This window comes from Megalops cyprinoides, chromosome 9, assembly GCF_013368585.1.
Source record: "Megalops cyprinoides isolate fMegCyp1 chromosome 9, fMegCyp1.pri, whole genome shotgun sequence".
Classification (NCBI taxonomy): domain Eukaryota; kingdom Metazoa; phylum Chordata; class Actinopteri; order Elopiformes; family Megalopidae; genus Megalops; species Megalops cyprinoides.
The window spans coordinates 37,301,987-37,321,443 of record NC_050591.1 but is presented as its reverse complement, the minus strand read 5'-3'; the positions used below and the strand labels follow the sequence as shown (position 1 = coordinate 37,321,443).

Here is a 19,457-nt window from a genome sequence, read left to right as displayed (position 1 = left end):
AACTTGTTAGGAGCTGTCTTCATTTTCACTTTGCATGTGTCTGCGTAGGGGGGGGGGGGGGGGGGGGGGTGGGTGATTGATGTCAGTGTTCAGGCGGCTTCTCTGTGTGGGCGTCGCTGCTTCTCTTCGCGTTTTCTTTTGAAGCGCCCGTACCCATGTGCATCGCTTGCTGCTCTCGCATGTCTCAACTTGTTGTGCGCTCCTGTGCCTTTGTGTGCAGGGAGAGGGGCGGCTCCGCCCCGCGTGTGCAGATGTGTTTGAGACTCACAAATCAAAATCGATAGCATGTCAAATGATTTCATTACGTTGTTACGATGCGGCGAACGAGCTGTCCGGTGCAGGAGAGATTTCGACACCAACCCCCCCTTCCCCCGGCTTAAAAGAGCCCGAGTGATGTGGAGAAATCGCCCCCTTCTGCAGACAGCGCACCGATCCCCCACTGAGCGCGCGAGGGAGGGAGCGAGGGGGGGGCGAAGGAGGGAAGGGTAAATAGAGGAGGGCTGAGCCTTGTCTGACAGAAAAGGAGAGAGAGAGAGAGCGAGAGAGAGAGGCAAAGAGAAAGCGGTTGTGCGAGACGTCGGCGCCTGACGGATTCCTCCCGGGAGGACGAACAGCAGCGCCTGTGAATGGGGAATCTTCAGCGCCGGACGCACGGAGCGCTCGGACAGAGAAGCCGCTGATATTACGCTGGGGCTTTGGGAAGAATCGACATTTCCGTGCGCTTCTGTCAGGCAGTGAGTAAGGGAGAGAGGGGGACCGCGCAGGCCGGCGGGATTTCGGGCGGAACTCCGGGAGGAATGCGCCCTCGGTGCGCCCGGGGAACAGGGGGGCGTGGTGGGCGCTCGCGCTGCCTCGGAGGGGCTTGTTTGTAAACTGGCCAGATCCGCGCGCGTGGGGCGCTGCGTGGGGGCGGATTCCCCCCTCTGTCACTCTCTCCTTTCCCTCGTGGACCCTGTGACGGCGACGCCCCCTCCCCACCCCTCCCGCCGGACGCGATTGGGGTGATGTGTCTGATTGAAGACCCAGCTACACCTCTCCAGCTCGGCTGGGGCACCGCGACAGGATAGAATGGGAGCCAAACAGATGAAATGGTAAGAGCGGGACTCTTCATCCTCTGTCCTGACGTCATTGCACTCTGTCTGCTCCTCTCTTTCCCTCTCTCTCCAAATTCTGCTCCTGATACACAGCGACCGGGTCCATTCCCAGCTGTACTGTGTCAGCCGGATCTGAGTGTGGTTTTGCCCAATTGTCTCTGTTTTCATTCAAGCCATGCTGCAGGCTTTGTTCAGTGATGGACATTTCTTAGCCCAAGTGGCACTCCTTGTTGCGGAGTTTGTGTGCTCAGTGCAATTAAAAGTGAGAGCAATCCTGTTTAACTCCATCACTGCCAGCCTCCCTGGTACCCAGTGCCCGGTCAGTGTGTCTGTGTGTGGGTGTGCGTATCAGTGTGTTTTAAGGGTTATGTGGCATTGCCTGGCAACCAGTGCCCACTGTTTCCGAGAGCGCTCATGATCTCCTGTTCAGATCCGCTCACATCCTTTGATGTTGCAGATCAGCGGATTACATGTTGCTGGTCTGCGCTCGGCAATGTTTGCGGGTACGAGAGGAAGACAGTATCACGTTTGAGCCAATGAGAGATGCTGTTTCACATGTGCCCAGGTGCCACAGTTCATGCCAGTGTGGGGTGGTATTGTATCTGTAATTCCCTTTGACCATCTGCCAGTTACTATTCCAGTTTTCATTTAACCCAACGATGTTTCAGACATGCAGTTATTACTCCACAGTAAGTCTCCTCTAAACCAGGCCAGGGGGTGGAGAATGTCTATGTTCAAACAGAGATTTGGATTTGCCTGTAATAGTGGGGCAGGAGATTGATTCTCACCAGAGCCAAGCGTCTTAATTAGAGAAACGCTCTGGCCTGCTTCCTCTCCTACCCCCCTGGGTCTGTTTTACAGGCACTATAACGCTTGCTTCAACCTTCTCAGCATGGTTGCTAATGATTTAATTGAAATTAAACAGAAGTAATTACACTCTGCTCGCTGTAAATGGGATGCTTAACTTTGTTCCCTGCCACATTGTTGGCCTCTGGCTGGTCTCTCTGTATCTTCTCGGTATTCAGAGGAATACCCTTGTTCTTTCCCAGCCAGTAACTGGCTCTGGTAAATGGGGTGTGTTGACTGTATTTTGGGGAGCACACAGGTGGGTACTGGGGTGTAGAGTGTCTCACACTGCCAGATTTAAGCGCGTTTGGCGTCTGCGTTGGGAACATTTTGAATCTACGTTAGGCACGTTTTGGGTCTGCGCTGGGCATGGTAATTAACAACAGCAGCCCTGTTCTGGCTGTCCATGTTTTCGGGATGATGAGGGGGAAATCTGATAAGGTGATTTAGCTCATCCCATCTGGGCAGAGCTGATGAGCCGGGCCCTGGCTCTGCCCTTCTGATGCCGGACAGACAGCAGACACACCGGACAGCCAGCAGACAGACGCTGGACACTCCTCTCTCTCTCTGCCATGGCCACCCCACGCGGTGATCTCAAAGGAGGCTGTTCCTAGTTTAAAAGATCCGTGTGAATTTTGCTCTGAGCTGAAAACCTCTGTGTGTTTTATACGCAAACCCACCCCACACTGATGATGCCATAGTGCTGTGCAAAACAGAGGAACAGAGGAGTCTGTTCAGACCCGCACAGCAATGCAGTGGCTTTAGACATGATAATCAAATCTCCACTCTTTCAGTCATGTTGCGTAGGGAGTGGAGGGGTTGTATCTTTGTGTGTGTATCTAATTCATATTAAAAATACAATCAGTACAGCGTGTCCAAAGGTGAGAGCACGGGTAGGATCAGCGTGTAAATCAGAGGTGAGAATGACAGGTTTGTGACTGAAGTCATCACAGACACACAGAGGCCAGATTGAGCAGCACTGCAGCCAAGACATGGAGGCTTCCTGTCGCCTAGCAACTGCAAGGGGCGCATTTGTCAATAACAAACTGGACTGCGTGTGGAGGGAAAGGAACATGGTATAACATTATGAATATTCAACGCGCATTTTATGATGATTGTCTCGATGCTGTGCTGCTGAGGAGTGCTGTTTGATAACAGCCAGAGAGGAGAGATTTAATCACTGAAGTTTATACAGGGAAATAATGCAGCAGCACCTGTTTCAGTCCAATTCAAACGTTCAGCGCAGGTACGGATCCTTCTGAAAAAGAACAAAAAGGAAAAAAGATGAAAGGTTTTCAGAAACATGGGAACGGAGCTCAGGCACTCAGCTAGAGGCTGTGTAGGATTTCGAAGGTTGATTGACCTGGTCAGGGGTCCTGTGATTAGACTGGAATCCGCAGCTGCAACGGTAAAGCTGTAACTGGGGGCTGAGCACCAGAAGCTTATAGGTTCAGTGCCCAGCAGAGTCACTCCCTGTGGCTCCTCTGTTTGGACTCATGACTGAAAGAGATGAATTGTGGGTAATGGTCTTGTGCTGATCCGGTGTCCTGTTGGGGGGTATACTTTTACAGGGTGATCAGTTGCTCCACACCGCAGAAATCGCATTAAGTTCTGAGCCCGAGGGATGTGCAGGCCAGAACAAGCCTCCGATTGTCTCCCGCAAGTTCAAAGCATCTATTAGTATCTATTCATCATTGATTAGTACCTTTTACTACTCTGTCATCACCCTGGTGAAAGCAGTTTTTTATTGTTTGCGCAGTAAAGCGGAGTTTCTGGGGGGATAAACAGCATGTTCCCGCCGCTCCCTGGGAAGCCCTGTGGCCTCCGGTCACAAAGTGTTCTTAAGTTCTGTTTTTTCCTCGCGTCTTCGCCCCTGCACAGAACCAGACGGTTCGGAGAACGTTCGCGAGGGTTCAGCTCTCCCGGAGACGGCAGCATCAGATGTCACTCGCCTACAGTTCCACGTTGCCCGCGGTTACAGCCCGACGCGTTTGAAATGAAATACGTTTGCGCTGTCGTATCATACGATATGTGTAATTTACTGTGAGGCACGTGTGGAATTCCACATGCGGTCAGCATATGCTCGCCTCATCGCCAGGTTTCGGGGGGGCCGGTGTAGGATGTGCTCTCTCTCCTCACAGCTATTTTCAGTTCAGCTGGGGGTTTGCGCTTCACCTCTCGAGAACAAGTCAGCCCTGGAGCCAGGCCCCGGCAGATCCTCTCCCTCACTCTCTCCACTCCAGTGGAAATGTGCCTAAGGGAAGATTCTGTGATAATAATATTAATGTCACCATGCCCCCCCCCCCCCTCAAAAAAAACAAGACACGTGATCCTGACAGTTTATCCCAGTTGACTGTATTTAAAGTAAATCACAGCAATAGTAATACGGCAGCAGAAGCCCCCTCCCTTTGTCCCTCTCGTTGTTCTCTCGGGTTCTCGTGTTGCCGGTTCTTGTCATGTCAGCCCGGGCTTGCCTGTCACCTCAGACTCAGAGCCACACCCAGTCCCCAGGGATGAGTGCCACAGTCACATGGCCCAGGTCACAGCTTCACACCCTGCTGGGAAGCCTCCCGGCTGATTGGCTGATTATGTTCAAACTCCTGGCAGGAGTCTGATACTCCTGGCAGAGAGACAGGCAGGGAGGGAGTCACAGAGGGAGGGAGTCTCACAAGGAGGGAGTCTTACAAGGAGGGACTCAGACAGGGAGGGAGTCACGCAGAAGCCCCGGGTGCAGTCTGCAGAGAGGGAGGCCTGCCTCCAGGTTTGGGAGCAGCTGGGATGTGTGCCCCCTGCAGGAGGCTGGAGGCCCGAGAGCAGACAGGCAGATGGAGTTGGGTTTGTCCCCGGCAGCAGCTCTCATCACGGGCTGTCACCTTGGTTATCTGTGCCTGTCTGGAGACGCTGCCCTGGCATGTGCCAGAAGGAGGGGGGGGGCACGCCAGGCTAGCCACAGAAGACAGGGGAGGGTCACACTTCCATGCTCTCGCTGTGGGAGCCGGGGCTCCGAAAACCACGCTCCCCTGCCACCAGAGCGATGAAGACTGTGCCACCAGAGTGATGAAGAATTATGAAGACCGCTGTGTGCCACCAGGCCGGAACGCCGCTGAGCACAGAGTCTGTGGCACGCCCGTGGGTGTGTCCGCCTGGCCGCTGAACGGGGTCAGACCCCGCCAGGTTAGAGGTGGCCAGCAGTCACTGCAGGTCACACCCAGCTGGGCACTGGCGCAGAGATGGGGGGGGGGGGGGGGTGAGGACAGGGGGGATGTGAGGACGACACCGCTGACACTGATGAGTTGTGACAGCATTTTTTAACCCCGTCAGATTCTCCCGTTGGTGAGGGAGACATATGAGCCACGCAGGGCTGCACTGAGTCCCACCCCCTCATCTCACCCACCCAGCAGCTGGTAAATAATTCATTCTGACTGCATTACAGCTGTGGGTCAGATCTGAGGCATTCAGACGAGCCCAGGGCTGTCCTTCATCGTCTGTCCTTTCTGTGCGAGCTGAGTTACACACACAGCATTCTTTTCACAAGTGTGTTACACGCCAGTCTACATAACTTCTCAGCCACTAGGATCTCTACGGCACTTTGTCCTTAACTGTCAGGAACAAATTTAAGCATTAAGTATTCTTTGTAATTAAGTATTTTTAAAAATCCTCTACGTTTTCAGAAGTTCAGTGGTGTCACTGAAATGAATGAAATATACTGTGTAAGAAATGTAATACCTGCTGAAATCTATCAGTCAAAGATAAGTACCCATCCCCACCCCCACCCCCACCCACCCCCCAGTTACCAGGGTGATTGAGGAAACGGACGGAGTGCGGCAGGGGTGAGAGAGGCTTTGATTCTGAGGCAGATTCATGAATGATTCATCAGCAGAAGCCGCTGATAGCTGATCAACAGGCTGCTGTCTTTGAGGTGGTTCAGGTGTGTATTATTAATGGAGACCAGATCTGAGGCGCTGCCTCAGGTTCCGCCATGCTGCCGGGTGGATGGACCGCGGTTGCCGTGGTGATGGGGGAGGAAGCCCGCATGGTAGCGCTCATCACTCGTTCTGCGTCCTAGCGCAGGCCAGGTTAGGACTGCAGGTTTAAACTGAACTCATGTTTGTTCTCTAAGCTCAGCTTAACTGCTGCTTCTAGACTCTTAGCTTCTGTACTTCATCTGGATAGGTGTTTTTATTTATAACCCTGTATAGCTATTCTCCATTAGCACACTGTACTGCACTTCTACCAGCTGATGTCTGAGGTCATCTGGGGCAGGGCTGAGTGCAACAGTTCCTTTTCCACAGAGAACCAGAGAACACAGATCTGACAACAGCAGGAAGATTCTTTCTGAGACTCTCAACAGAGAAAAACACAAACTGAGGTACTCATTAGGCAAGGAAAGACTCAAAATGCCCAGGAAGTCAAAAAGAATTGCAGTCCCTACAAAACACATCACCACCCTCTTTTTTAACCATGTTACCTTCCTTTTTGGTTTTTTCGTTGCTCAGCCATTTACTTTTCGGAGTTCTCAGTATGCCACACACCTTTCCCCTGCTTCCAGTTTCTTTTTAGCTCTCCTGCAGCAGTTAGGTGGCTTGAGTATCAGTAGGTGTGCTCCTCCTGCTGGCCACTGGGAGCTGGAGTCCTCTCCCCTGCACCCATTTTGGTTGCAGTTCCTCATGCAGCGACAGGGTGGGGACACAATGGCCTATCGCATCACTCCCCTCGTGAAAACATCAAGATTCGGCAGCAGTGTAGCATAGCGGTTAAGGAGCAGGACTCGTAACCGAAAGGTTGCCGGTTCGATCGCCGCTGGGGCACTGCTGCTGTACCCTTGGGCAAGGTACTTAACCCAGAATTGCCACAGTGAATATCCAGTTGCATAAATGGATAACATTGTGAAAAACTGTAACTGATATAAGTCGCTCTGTATAACAGTGTCTTCTAAATGCCAATAATATGATATAATATAATAATGTGATGTAATGAATTTCTGTCAATATCTCTGTATTTCCCAGTGTTAGACTGTTTGCCACTAAGTAAAAGTAAAGATTGAATAGCCTTCTCTCTCTCTCTGTTTTTCTCTCTGTTGCCCTCCCTCTCTCTCTCTCTCCCTCTCCCTCTCTCTCCCTCTCTCTCTCTCTCCCTCTCCCTCTCTCTCTCTCTCTCTCTCTCCCTCTCTCTCTCTCCTTCGCTCTCTCTCCCTCTCTCCCCCTCTCTCACTCTCTCACTCTCTCTCTCTCCCTCACTCTCTCTCTCTCTCTCTCTCTCTCTCTCTCTCTCTCTCTCTCTCCCTGTTCCAGTCTCAGTTCGCCGAGCCCGACTCATTCGCCCAGAGCAGAGTCTGTCATCAGCCAATCAGAGGACAAAGGGGAGCTTGTGGACGATCAATCAGAGGAGAGGAAATCATGTATGGGTTTGTTGTCCTTCGGTTGGTGCAGATGCACAGAGGCACTAATGATGTCCCCAATTAAATCTAAGGTTTTAAAAACTTTATCGAGTTCATAGGCTTATATAGCAAGACTAATGATGTCCTCATCATATCCACTGAAGTCTCCAGTGCTCTCAGGGTGAACATACCCCCCATGACCACGTTCTCTCCCATCTCTGCTCCCCTGGTCACACACAGGTGACGCAGAGAAGGCCTCCTCTCATGGACCAGGGGCTGCCCCAGTACGTGCCGGGCCGTTGGGGCGTGGCACCTGGGAACAGCTGTGTGAGCAGCAGGAGCAGCTGGAGAAGGAGGTGCAGGAGGCCAGGAGGATGGTATCCAGTCTGCAGGTGAGCCCCACCCACAGAGAGAGAGAGTGTATGTGTGTGTGTGTGTGTGTGTGTGTGTGTGTGTGTGTGCTGTGTGTGTGTGTGTGTGTGTGTGTGTGTGTGTGTGTGTATGTGTGTGTGTGTGTGCTGTGTGTGTGCTGTGTGTGTGTGTGTGTGTGTGTATGTGTGTGTGTGTGTGTGTATGTGTGTGTGTGTGTGCTGTGTGTGTGTGTGTGTGTGTGTGCTGTGTGTGTGTGTATGTGTGTGTGTGTGTGTGTGTGTGTGTGCTGTGTGTGTGTGTATGTGTGTGTGTGTGTATGTGTGTGTGTGTGTGCTGTGTGTGTGTGTATGTGTGTGTGTGTGTGTGTGTGTGTGTGTTTGTGTGTGTGTATGTGTGTGTGTGTGTGTGTGTGTGTGTGCGCGCTGTGTTACAGTGTATGTTATGTTCCCAGGCTTTGCTGCTGCACGGCTCTCTTCCTGAAGATGAGCAGGAAGTTGCTCTGAGCCTGAGGGAGGGAGATGGAGCAGAGAGTACAGAACAGCAGCTGGTACAACCGCCTCTCCCCAACCACCTCCCACACCCTCCCTCTCTCTCCCCAACCACCTCCCACACCCTCCCTCTCGCTCCCCAACCACCCCCCACACCCTCCCTCTCTCTCCCCAACCACCTCCCACACCCTCCCTCTCTCTCCCCAACCACCTCCCACACCCTCCCTCTCGCTCCCCAACCACCTCCCACACCCTCCCTCTCTCTCCCCAACCACCTCCCACACCCTCCCTCTCGCTCCCCAACCACCCCCCACACCCTCCCTCTCTCTCCCCAACCACCTCCCACACCCTCCCTCTCTCTCCCCAAACACCTCCCACAACCTCCCTCTCTCTCCCCAACCACCCCCCACACCCTCCCTCTCTCTCCCCAACCACCTCCCACACCCTCCCTCTCTCTCCCCAACCACCTCCCTCTCTCTCCCCAACCACCTCCCACACCCTCCCTCTCGCTCCCCAACCACCTCCCACAACCTCCCTCTCTCTCCCCAACCACCCCCCACACCCTCCCTCTCTCTCCCCAACCACCTCCCACACCCTCCCTCTCGCTCCCCAACCACCTCCCACAACCTCCCTCTCTCTCCCCAACCACCCCCCACACCCTCCCTCTCTCTCCCCAACCACCTCCCACAACCTCCCTCTCTCTCCCCAACCACCCCCCACACCCTCCCTCTCGCTCCCCAACCACCTCCCACACCCTCCCTCTCTCTCCCCAACCACCTCCCACAACCTCCCTCTCTCTCCCCAACCACCCCCACAACCTCCCTCTCTCTCCCCAACCACCTCCCACAACCTCCCTCTCTCTCCCCAACCACCTCCCTCTCTCTCCTCAACCACCTCCCACAACCTCCCTCTCTCCCCCCAACCACCTCCCACGACTGCCATCTTTTTCTGAAATCCATTCCACTCTATCTCCATATATGATTGCCTCTCCCTCACTCTCTCTCTCTCTCTGTCTCTCTCTCTCTGTGTCTCAGATCCAAATTTAAACACGCTTTATTTGCATGACAAGACAGCTTGTATGACTAAAGCACTGACACAAGCAGCAGATGAAAGATGAGAGAATTTAAAGAGTAAAACATAAAAAGACATCCAAAGACACAGAGTGATTAACAACCCCATTCTGCCAGCCCGCCCTGATTAAAGATGTCCCTCTCCCTGTCACTCTTTTTGTGTGTCTCTCTTTATCTTTGGCGTTGCGGTCAAGCTGCAGGTTTGGTACCCCGTAGACCTGGGTTGGGGCCGGGTGGGGTGACTGTTCTCGCCCGTCGCTACAGTCCCTTTAGTAGATTTGTCCCTTTAGGGAGTGCAGAGAGAGCCCTTTTTCATTCCATCTGCTGTTTACAGCAGCCAATCTCTTCTCTCTGCCCAGCCTTCCCTTCTCCCTCTCTCCTCAGCTTTCTCTCTCCCCTGCTCCCTCACTCTCCCCTTTTCCCTCTCCCCCTCTCTCCCTCTCTCTCCCCCTCTCCCCCTCTCTCCCCCTTTTTTCCCTCTCTCCCCCTCTCCCCCCCTTTCCTCCCTCTCTCATGCACTCTCCTTCTACAAGTAAAGATGGTAGTTCTCTTGCTGTTTTCTCCCTTAGGACTGTATCCCTTTTTTTTTGCTCTTTTGCATCTCTCTGAACACAGCTCTCTCTCGCTCTGCTCTGCTGAACATGACGTTCAACCATTTTCTGCCTCTTTGTGGTTAATTTAAGAATCCATGACAGCTTTGAGCAATCCACATTTCCCAGTTCACATCCTCCCACGGCTCTCCCTCTCTTCACCAGAGGATGTGTGTTGGGGTGTAAAACGTTCCTGTCCTCCTCTCTGTAGATTATAATCCGCAGCCGTCTTGATCAGAGCATGGAGGAGTCTCAGGATCTGAAGGTAAACTGCAGTTCAGTGACTCGGGTGATGCTGCCATGTAATGTCAGTCTTAGACTGGTTAGACCCAATCAGCGCCATTTGCCCTCCTTAGTAAAATAATTTGATAGGTTCAGATCCATGAGTCACTGATGTCTTAATGGGTTCCTTAAGACTCATCCTCAAATCAACAGCAAACAGTTGTAAGTGGATTTGTTTTTATTGGATCTTTACTGAGTGGATTCTGTGCAGAATTATGCAGATTTACAGATTCTTATATCATATGGATAACCCATCCTCATCCCTGAGCCCACAATTACAGTCCATCATCATAGTATAAACATCAGGGATGAGTGATACGTAGAATTGATAAAAAATGTAATTTTATAATCTGTGATGCATTTGTGCAGCATTGATAAACCAGTAAAACATTTGCACAGAGGCTGCACAGTATTGTGTAAGTACAAATGTGGGACCAAGGTCTGGAGATAGCATGCTTACCAGTAGTGACATGCTGTGATATCATACACTGAGATGTCACAAACGGTTTCCCTTGATCTTTTTTCAGAAGGAGCTGCTAAGGTACAAGCAAGAGACCCTCAGCCTCCAGGGAATCAAGGTGAGCCTTCAAGCCATCTAATCTGTCTCCACAGGTCACAGGAAGAATGCAGTGTCTGTGTTAGGGTGAGCAGTAAAGCGTGTGACAGCGTCTCTCTCTGTATCTCTGTGTTAGGGTGAGCAGTAAAGCGTATGACAGTATCTCTCTCTGTTTCTCTGTGTTAGGGTGAGCAGTAAAGCGTGTGACAGTCTCTCTCTCTCTCTGTATCTCTGTGTTAGGGTGAGCAGTAAAGCGTGTGGCAGTATCTCTCTCTCTGTTTCTCTGTGTTAGGGTGAGCAGTAAAGCGTGTGACGGTGTCTCTCTCTCTGTTTCTCTGTGTTAGGGTGAGCAGTAAAGCGTGTGACAGTATCTCTCTCTCTGTTTCTCTGTGTTAGGGTGAGCAGTAAAGCGTGTGACGGTGTCTCTCTCTGTTTCTCTGTGTTAGGGTGAGCAGTAAAGCGTGTGGCAGTGTCTCTCTCTCTGTATCTCTGTGTTAGGGTGAGCAGTAAAGCGTGTGACAGTGTCTCTCTCTCTGTTTCTCTGTGTTAGGGTGAGCAGTAAAGCGTGTGGCAGTGTATCTCTGTATCTCTGTGTTAGGGTGAGCAGTAAAGCGTGTGACAGTGTCTCTCTCTCTGTATCTCTGTGTTAGGGTGAGCAGTAAAGCGTGTGACAGCGTCTCTCTCTCTGTTTCTCTGTGTTAGGATGCTCTGCAGCAGCGATTGACTGTGCAGGACAGCACAGTGTTGCAGCTGAAGCAGGAGTTACTGCAATCCAACACGGCCAGGGAAGAGCTGGCAGGACAGAATGTAAGTGTGAACATTGCTGTCATAACGAGAATACAAATATATAATGAACTGACATGTTTGCTGAGCTTCTGCTACAAAATAAAAGTACAGGGAGAGTGCAGTATGTGTTGAGTGTGTAGCTTGTGGTGGGAGTGTGTAAACAGTGTGCATGGAGTGTGTAAACTGTGTAGCAAACATGTAAACAGTATATAAGCCATGTGTGTAAACTGTTTGTGGGGTTTGTGTGTCAGTGGTGTGTAAATGGTTTGTGGACAGTGTGTAAACAGTGTATGAGGAGTGTGTAAACAAAGCATGAACAGCGTGTAGACAGTGTGTAAATGCTGTTTTTATTCTCAGGCGGAGCTGCAGACGAAGCTGGAGGAGCAGGACAGGCTGCTGAACGAATACAAAGTCAGTCAACAGCAGGTGGAGAAGCAAAGCTACAGACTCACACACACATGCAGTCTCACATTCACACAGGGTTAAAATGCAAGCAAAGTCACACACACATGCAGTCTCACATTCACACAGGGTTAAAATGCAAGCAAAGTCACACACACATACAGTATCTTTCATATTCCCACTCAAAGCTAAACATGCAGAAAAGGTTTTAAAGAATAGTTTTATGTACTGTACTGTTTGAATGTCTGTTTATCATCCAGCATATGTGCACTAGCACTCAGTTGAATACCATGCCTCACTTCTAACTAAAGCAATACTGGCTTTTATTCTGGTGTGTTTTCCATGTAGAAGGAGATAGGACAGAAACACAGGCTACTCCAGCAACAACAATCAAAGCTTGAGGAAGCCCTGTACGACCAGAAGGTACACATATGGATGCACGTATACACACAGAGGCACATACACATGCATACTGACTGCTACACTTACAGTATTTTACCGAGATGCAGGCTCTAACCTGTCATTGCCAGAATGGCCTGCAGAGGGCGCAGGAGGGAAAGGGCAGCATGCAGAAGGAGCTGGTGTAGCTCAATAACCATCAAATCACAGTTCATACATTACTAATGGTAGTAGCCACATCACAGAGCATTAGGTGAATCTGTTAGTATAGGTCTGTGAAGTCTGTCTGAAGTAAACAGAGAAGTGACTTTATGACTAAGTGGAGTAGCCTTTTTCTTTTTAAATGGGTCCAATCACTCATACTGGGTAAAAAATAACTCTAATCTCCAGACACCAAAATAGCATTGCTTTGATATTCATACACAAAATAAAAACTAAAATAGAATATTAATCTGAATATGGCAGCCGCTCAAGTGAGAAAAAAATCTTTTGAAATCATTTCACTGAAGAGTGTCAACGAGAACATGAAAATTAGAGTTTAATTTTGAAGACGTTAAGTTATCTACTAACTTAAGTTTTCTATATGTCATGAAATGAGATTCACTTTTTCTGAATATTAACCAAAGCAACAAAGCAGGGGTTTGTTCAGTCACCAAAGCACCACAAAAGACTTCACACAGCGGGCTGGTGGGAGCTGAATTTCTGAGCTTGTTAAATGTAGTCCATAGGTTCAGCCTCTGGACCTCATCTCCCATCAGTCCCCTGTCACCCAGCCCTGACTGGAAGAGAGATGCGTGAATGGCATGGCTCTCTCTCTGTTCCAGCTGCCGGGGGCACAGAGCAATGGCTACCCCTCTGCTGCGGATGGAGCTCGCCCCTCAGCCTCCCCCTGCAGGGCGGTGAGTCCAGGCCTGTGAGCTGATCTCCAAACATTGACTCTTATTGTGCGGATATAAGAGCTCTACAGAGCTTGTGTGTGTGTGTGTGTGTGTGTGTATAAATGTGTGTCTGTGTGTGTGTGTGTGTGTGTGTGTGTGTAGGCGGAGGAGCTCCAGCTGGTACGGGATGCTCTGCGCAGTCTGAGGAACAGTTTTAGTGGTCACGACCCCCAGCACCACACCCTGGACACTCTGGAGCAGGGCGTGGCCAGCCTGATGGACCGCCTCCACGCCCTGGACCCCCGCCGCAGGCAGGACAGAAGGGTACTGCAAAAATATACACCACAGACGCTGTACACATACTCACACAATATACACACTGCACACATACTCACACAGTATACACGCATTAACATCCTACACACACTCACACAATATACACATGCTACACACATACACCTGAGGGTTTTTGTTTCTGGGGGGACAGATTCACGGTGCTTCGGTACAGGTGTGTCTTTGTGTCTCAGGTACAGGTGTGTCTCTGTGTCTCGCAGGTTCGGGGCCGTTCTCCAGGACACAGAGCCAATCCCACCAACCATGACTCCTGGCCCCCGAGCACCAGTGAGACTCTTTCACCCGCCTGAGTCTCCACACACCACCATTCTCCACTTTGTCCTAATGCACCTTAGATTTGGTCATTAATCTTAGCCATTGCACTGTCTGCGCAGGAATTTCCTCTAGTTCAGTTTTATTTTCTCTTTTTTAGAACTGTCTTAAAATAGCTTGCATATGATTAATTCACAAAAAACTTACATGGAAAAAATTCTTGGGGCAGAAAATATTGCCTTTAAGACAACTAAAGCCAAAGTTTTTTTTTCTTTAAGACCAAACACTCACACAAAAATAACTTTGAACAGTTGTATTATGATCCATAATCTTACAGTACAAAATGTTTTCTTGAAAGAAAATGGCCTTTACAGCAAATATATGTATATATCCATGCAGTGATGCATTTTTGCAGTTTCGCAGTGATGCAATAATGCCGTGATGCAGTGGTGTGGTTTTACAGTGATGCAGGGCTGTGGTTTTACAGTAATGCTGTGATGCTGTGATGCAGTGCTGTGGGTCTCTGTCTCCCTCACAGAAATGGCTCATTCTCAGAGCAGCCCTGTTCTCCACTCCGACTCCTCCACCAAAGTGCTCTACTTCACTGATCGCTCACTCACCCCCTTCCTGATCAACATCCCCAAGAGGTTAGGCCTGTGTTTGTGTGTGTGCGAGTGTGTGAGTGTATGAGTGTGTGAGTGTATGAGTGTGTATGTATGTGTGTGTGTGTATGTGTGTGTATATGTCTGTGTGTGTGTGTGGTGGAGTAATACGCTGCTGTGCCTACAGGCTGGGGGAGGTGACACTCAGAGACTTTAAGGTGGCTGTGGACAGAGAGGGCACTTTCAGATACCACTTCAAATCCCTGGACCCCGAGTTCGGCACCGTGAAGGAGGAGGTAAGAGTGAGCTCTGTTTCTGACCACAGAGCCCAGGGAGGCTCACAATAAGCAGGGAATATAGTGGTAGGGAAAAGTAAGAGACAATGCAGACCTAATGTTAACATAGAGTTCACCCCACCACAGGGATCTTAGGGTACAGAAAGAATGAGATTTATGTGCTGTAAAGACATACATTACAATTACATTTATTTTCACAGAAGATTATCCGTGGCAGCTTACATTTATATTATCCAATTATACAGCTGGAAAATTATCGGAATTAATCAGCTTAAGTGCCTTACTAAAGCATATAGCAGCACTGACTGACCTGGGACCCATGCCCTTTGGGTTTAGCTTCTTGACTACTACAACCGCATGGCCTCCTGTTCTTTCACCTAACAGTGTGATGATGCTGACGGTCAGTTCACGAGAACTGCAGCCTTTCCTTGTGGTCAGATGGGTGTCCAGGTCGTGACCCTTCCTTGCACTGGTGCTCGGGTGTTTCCCCAGGTGTTCCAGGACGATGCGGTGGTCCCGGGCTGGGAGGGTAAGATCGTGGCCTGGGTGGAGGAGGACTCGGGGGACAGCAGGTAGGGCTGGATCAGGACCCCCAGCATGGACCTGCGGACAGGGGCCAGGCATGCTGGAGCTGTGCAAAGAGCAACCGCAAGGAGAGAGCGCTGCGAGAAGCACAGCCTGGAGACAATTACTCAAGGAAGGGCTCTTTCTCTGGTGATCACCTCATTTACCTGCAATGGGGGGAAAGGACAGAGATCACAGGCATGTTATAAATGTCACGGGTTCCAAATTTCAGTCTACGGGTTTGATGTCCACTTGGACCTTGTGAAGGGGGACAGGAGGGGACTGATGTCACATGCTATGGTCTGCTCCACCTCCCAACTCCAACAGGACCAATCTACCAGAAGAGCCATCATGACAACAAAATATTAGGACGGCTCCCTCGTTTGATAAATTTGTGCCAAACCATTGTTGAATTTCTTAATGTTCTTTGTAGCCGTACTCATAAATCTTGTTATATGTTGTGATGCCAAAATGTATTTTCCTAACTGCTTATTTCTCACGAGTTGTCATGGCAGGCCTCTTTTTAGATATGAAGAAAACTTTACTATGCCTACGCACCTTTTATATAAATATATATAAATATATGAAATATACAAGCACTTTGGGGCGAACACTGAATTTTGAGAAAAGTCAGGAAAGTAATTCAGGGTTAGTAGGAAGCAGGTGTTTGTGAGCAGATACAGTTTCAGTAGCTCCTTAATGCAGCATCTGTAGGCACAGGAGAGGGAACCTCACCATCTTGGCGTGGTCCTTCTGTAAAGGTTTTTGGAATCCAGAGTATTATATTATTTAATACTTTATATTCAGAAACTATTATTTAAAAAGATAAATGCTTATGGAATCAAACACAAGAAGACACTGAAGAAGACAGATCAATCCATAAATTACTACTGATCAAAAAAATGTACCAAGCTGGATCTGTTTTTATTTAAATACATTTACATTACAATGTAATGATTACATTAATTCATTTGGCAGACACTTTTGTCCAAAGCGACATACAAGTGAATGATTATAATTCGACTGGCCTGAAACTTGAAACTTGCTGTTTACCTGTTACACCACAAGTTTCAGGTTAAATTGTGTTCCAGCTGTGTCAAACTGCAATTTTAACACAGTTGGAACTAACAAAAGACCCTGCTTAAACTACACATATGTCAAGAAAGGAGTGTGAAATTTTTCTTTGGTTGTTATGGCAACAGGAGGAATGTTCAGCATGCTTCAACTTTCAAGCTACTTTGTGAAGGTCAAGCTAGGGTCACATTAACTCCACAGAATGACCCTGATGTTGATTTTGAAGTTATTCTCCATGTTTGAGCCTGATGTACTGTACAGAAAATGACTCTTTGCTTTATGTGTGCTGAATAGTAAGCCTAATGATGTTGCCTTCAGTGAAAGACATGCCCTTATCATGTTCACAGCTGGAAGGTGAGGTAGAAAGGATGTTTCCTAGACTGGAATGGTATCACAGTGTCCTAGGAACCTCCATTCTGCAGAACACTGAATCAAACTGAACTTTATTCAGATGAGGCTCCTAAGGACATGCAGGACCAGTGCTGATCCTACCTTTCCAGCCAGCATATCTGTGTGCTGCACGCTCACAGTACCGAAAACACCATGCAATACCACGGTATCATATCTCTCCAAATGCTGTGAGTTACCATGACATGCCAGCTGCACAAGCCGCTATTGGAGGCAGGAGGAACTAGTGTGATGAAACAAAGAGCCGGCAGGGTTCCTGTTCCTGTTTCCTGTCACAGAGCAGCACCTGCTCAGGCCCACCCACCTCCACAACCAGCCAATCAGGGGATCAAGAGGCAAGATGAAGGACAGTCTAACAATACATAAAGCAAAAAAAGTAAATAGTTACTCTCAGAAGTTCTGAGGTTGCTAACGGTACTATAGAATATTTATCTTTGATCTGTCCTGAGACTAGTCAAATATTTTCTCATCACAAGAATAAAATTGTAAAACAGCCATTTGCTAGAAAGGTTGCTATGGTTACTACTTACTATAGGCCATCCTCTGTGTGGCCCCCACTGCCAGCGTTTAAGCTCTTACCTGCTTCTCAAAATTTTAATCAACCTCAGAGCAGATATTTCAGCTAAAGCATTATTTGGTTTTCTGATTTTTGCTAATAGGTTGTCTGTCCTCTCTTGAAGCTTTAATTCTCACCTGATTGGCTGTGACTGGAGGTGGGGATTTTTAACTCCGCCCCCAGTCCTAGTTCCTGTCTGCCAGCACCAGCTCCATTACAGGTCTGAGGTAGCAGTGGTTCCGCAGAAGTTCCACATTTCATTGGTTCTCAATTGGCCCAACAGGAAAAACAATGCAAACACATGAGAGCAAAAACTCCACGGTTTCACCTGATTATGGTCTGGACCACGGAGCGTTCCACACTGATTTCCATACATGTCATTTTACTCATATCATCTTGAAATATGAAAAAAACCTGTCTTATAGATTCTGCACATCGTGTGAGCACAGTGGTATGAGACGGTTTCTACACACTACCAGAATTTAGTACACGAAGATTGTGGTCTCCCTTTTAAAATTCTGTTCAGTCTTGCATTTCCCTTCTCGATTTGTGTGAATCAGGATAAAGGGCCTCCACTATTGCACCTGTGGGGCAAAAATCAGTGTCCTGACGTATGCCATTTCCCACTGGAGATTACTGTGAATCAGTTTTTGTTTAACTGCTAGAGAGTGAGAGGAGAGTGAAAGTATGTGTGTGAGAGGGTGTGTGTATGAGAGAGAGAATGAGATAGGGACAGAGAGATTAAGGAGAGATGGGGTGAGACAGAGAGCGAATGAGGATAAAGCATTGTAGTCTGTGTAAAGCTAAGTAATTCTGTCAGTGCAGAAAGGTAATGGAGGTTCTATTTTTACTGTTAACCAAATTTCTCTGAAATCAAATGTTTTTTTGTCTTTACATGACAGCTACATTGTTTCAGAAAGACATGTTGCTTTTTATTTTAAATCGCAAAGTGTAAATTGGTACTCTGTAACTCTCAAGATGCTTTTGTAAGTAAACTTATGCTTAACTGGTATTTCATTATATGAGTCCAGTCTCTCACACACAACTGTGTATTTACCTGCTGTGTCAGATCTTCTGCTGTCACCCACCAACTGAGACGTGTCACACCAATCTCTTCTAAATCAGTGCTTTTTCATTGGTCAACCTTTGTCTCTTACTATGTGCAGTCCATTTGAATTCTAATGACACACCAAATTTATATAACAGTCTCTCTAAAAAGCTCCCACCTTCAGCTTACTCCTATGACCATAATGTACAAATTTACCAGCAATGTAGCCACACAGCATGAAGACTGACACATTACAAATAGGCTGCAGAGCTACTCAGATCCACTGCAGCTGTGACCTACACTGTTTGAATAATATTAAGTTGATTCTTTCAGGATTTGCAACATATCTTTAAATGCAGTCTCCAAACAATGTTATTTTATTTTCAAGTGCCTTTCTCAAGGGTACAGCAACAGTGCCCCCAGCGGGGAAACAAACCGGAAACTTTTCGGTTACAAGTCCTGCTCCTTAAGCACTACGCTACACTGCCGCTGCTTATGAAGCCCAGCGCAACATATGCGCTGCTAAGGATATAGCATTGAAGGGGATGAGATGTTGCATTGCATCCAGAGCGCTGTGGACCGCTTCGCTGATACATTTTTATCATACTAACTAAAGAGCACGTCAGCATTTTGATGGTGGCATATAATAACAGTGGTATATCTACAATACAGCCTAACTTCCATCAAAAGTGAAAACATCTCAGCCACTACCATAAATATGTTGTACCTAAGCGATGCAAAAGTTGGGTAATCTTCTTCTGTTACTTTTTCTTAATTTATCATGAATTGGTATGTAGGAGTTTTCTTTGCAAAACAGTTTGTACGAAAGTGTCCGCCCGTGCCATCGCTGACAAGAGTCCCCTTCGTCTGTCTGTCGCATCTTGTCGTAACGCAGAAAGAGTTTTGGCAAATATCTGTCCTCCGGGTACACTCTGCCCTTGACAGCTGATCTATGATCTATGATCAGATTTGCCATTGTCAGTCATAGCCCACGCCTTTCACTGTACCAGTTTCTACACCGACCCCAGGATTCGCCCCTAAGGCGCCTATACTTATATTCATAGAGCTTGATTTACGACCGTTGAGATTGGTTTACGGCTCTTTTTCCACGACAGTGGGCGGGGCCTCATACCAAGGAGGACGAGTGGAAGGAGAGCCGTAAA

At 48.6% G+C, this 19,457-nt stretch overlaps 1 protein-coding gene across 3 annotated transcripts; it reads left to right on the top strand.

Annotated features, from left to right (window-relative positions):
• Positions 1-506: 506 nt before the first annotated feature.
• dixdc1a (DIX domain containing 1a) lies at positions 507-16,111 on the top strand. Of its 3 annotated transcripts, none has more exons than XM_036536224.1 (15): positions 507-1,091; positions 7,232-7,338; positions 7,558-7,709; positions 8,141-8,236; positions 10,049-10,102; positions 10,647-10,697; positions 11,378-11,482; positions 11,819-11,872; positions 12,212-12,286; positions 13,087-13,161; positions 13,303-13,464; positions 13,695-13,761; positions 14,285-14,393; positions 14,536-14,644; positions 15,137-16,111. In XM_036536224.1, the coding sequence occupies exons 1-15, from the start codon at positions 1,069-1,071 to the stop codon at positions 15,218-15,220; spliced, it is 1,323 nt and encodes a 440-aa protein (XP_036392117.1). In that variant the 5' UTR covers positions 507-1,068; the 3' UTR covers positions 15,221-16,111. The 3 variants fall into 3 exon arrangements, with proteins under 3 accessions (XP_036392117.1, XP_036392116.1, XP_036392118.1); XM_036536223.1 differs by having other exon boundaries at positions 11,819-11,887; XM_036536225.1 differs by lacking the exon at positions 12,212-12,286.
• Positions 16,112-19,457: the final 3,346 nt, after the last annotated feature.

Bases quoted from the DNA above. Each gene is read 5' to 3' on its own strand.
- dixdc1a (XM_036536223.1), top strand. From the start codon at position 1,069: ATGGGAGCCAAACAGATGAAATG. The intron at 7,710-8,140 runs GTGAGCCCCACC...TTATGTTCCCAG, and splicing joins GGATGGTATCCAGTCTGCAG to GCTTTGCTGCTGCACGGCTC. The intron at 10,698-11,377 runs GTGAGCCTTCAA...TCTCTGTGTTAG, and splicing joins TCAGCCTCCAGGGAATCAAG to GATGCTCTGCAGCAGCGATT.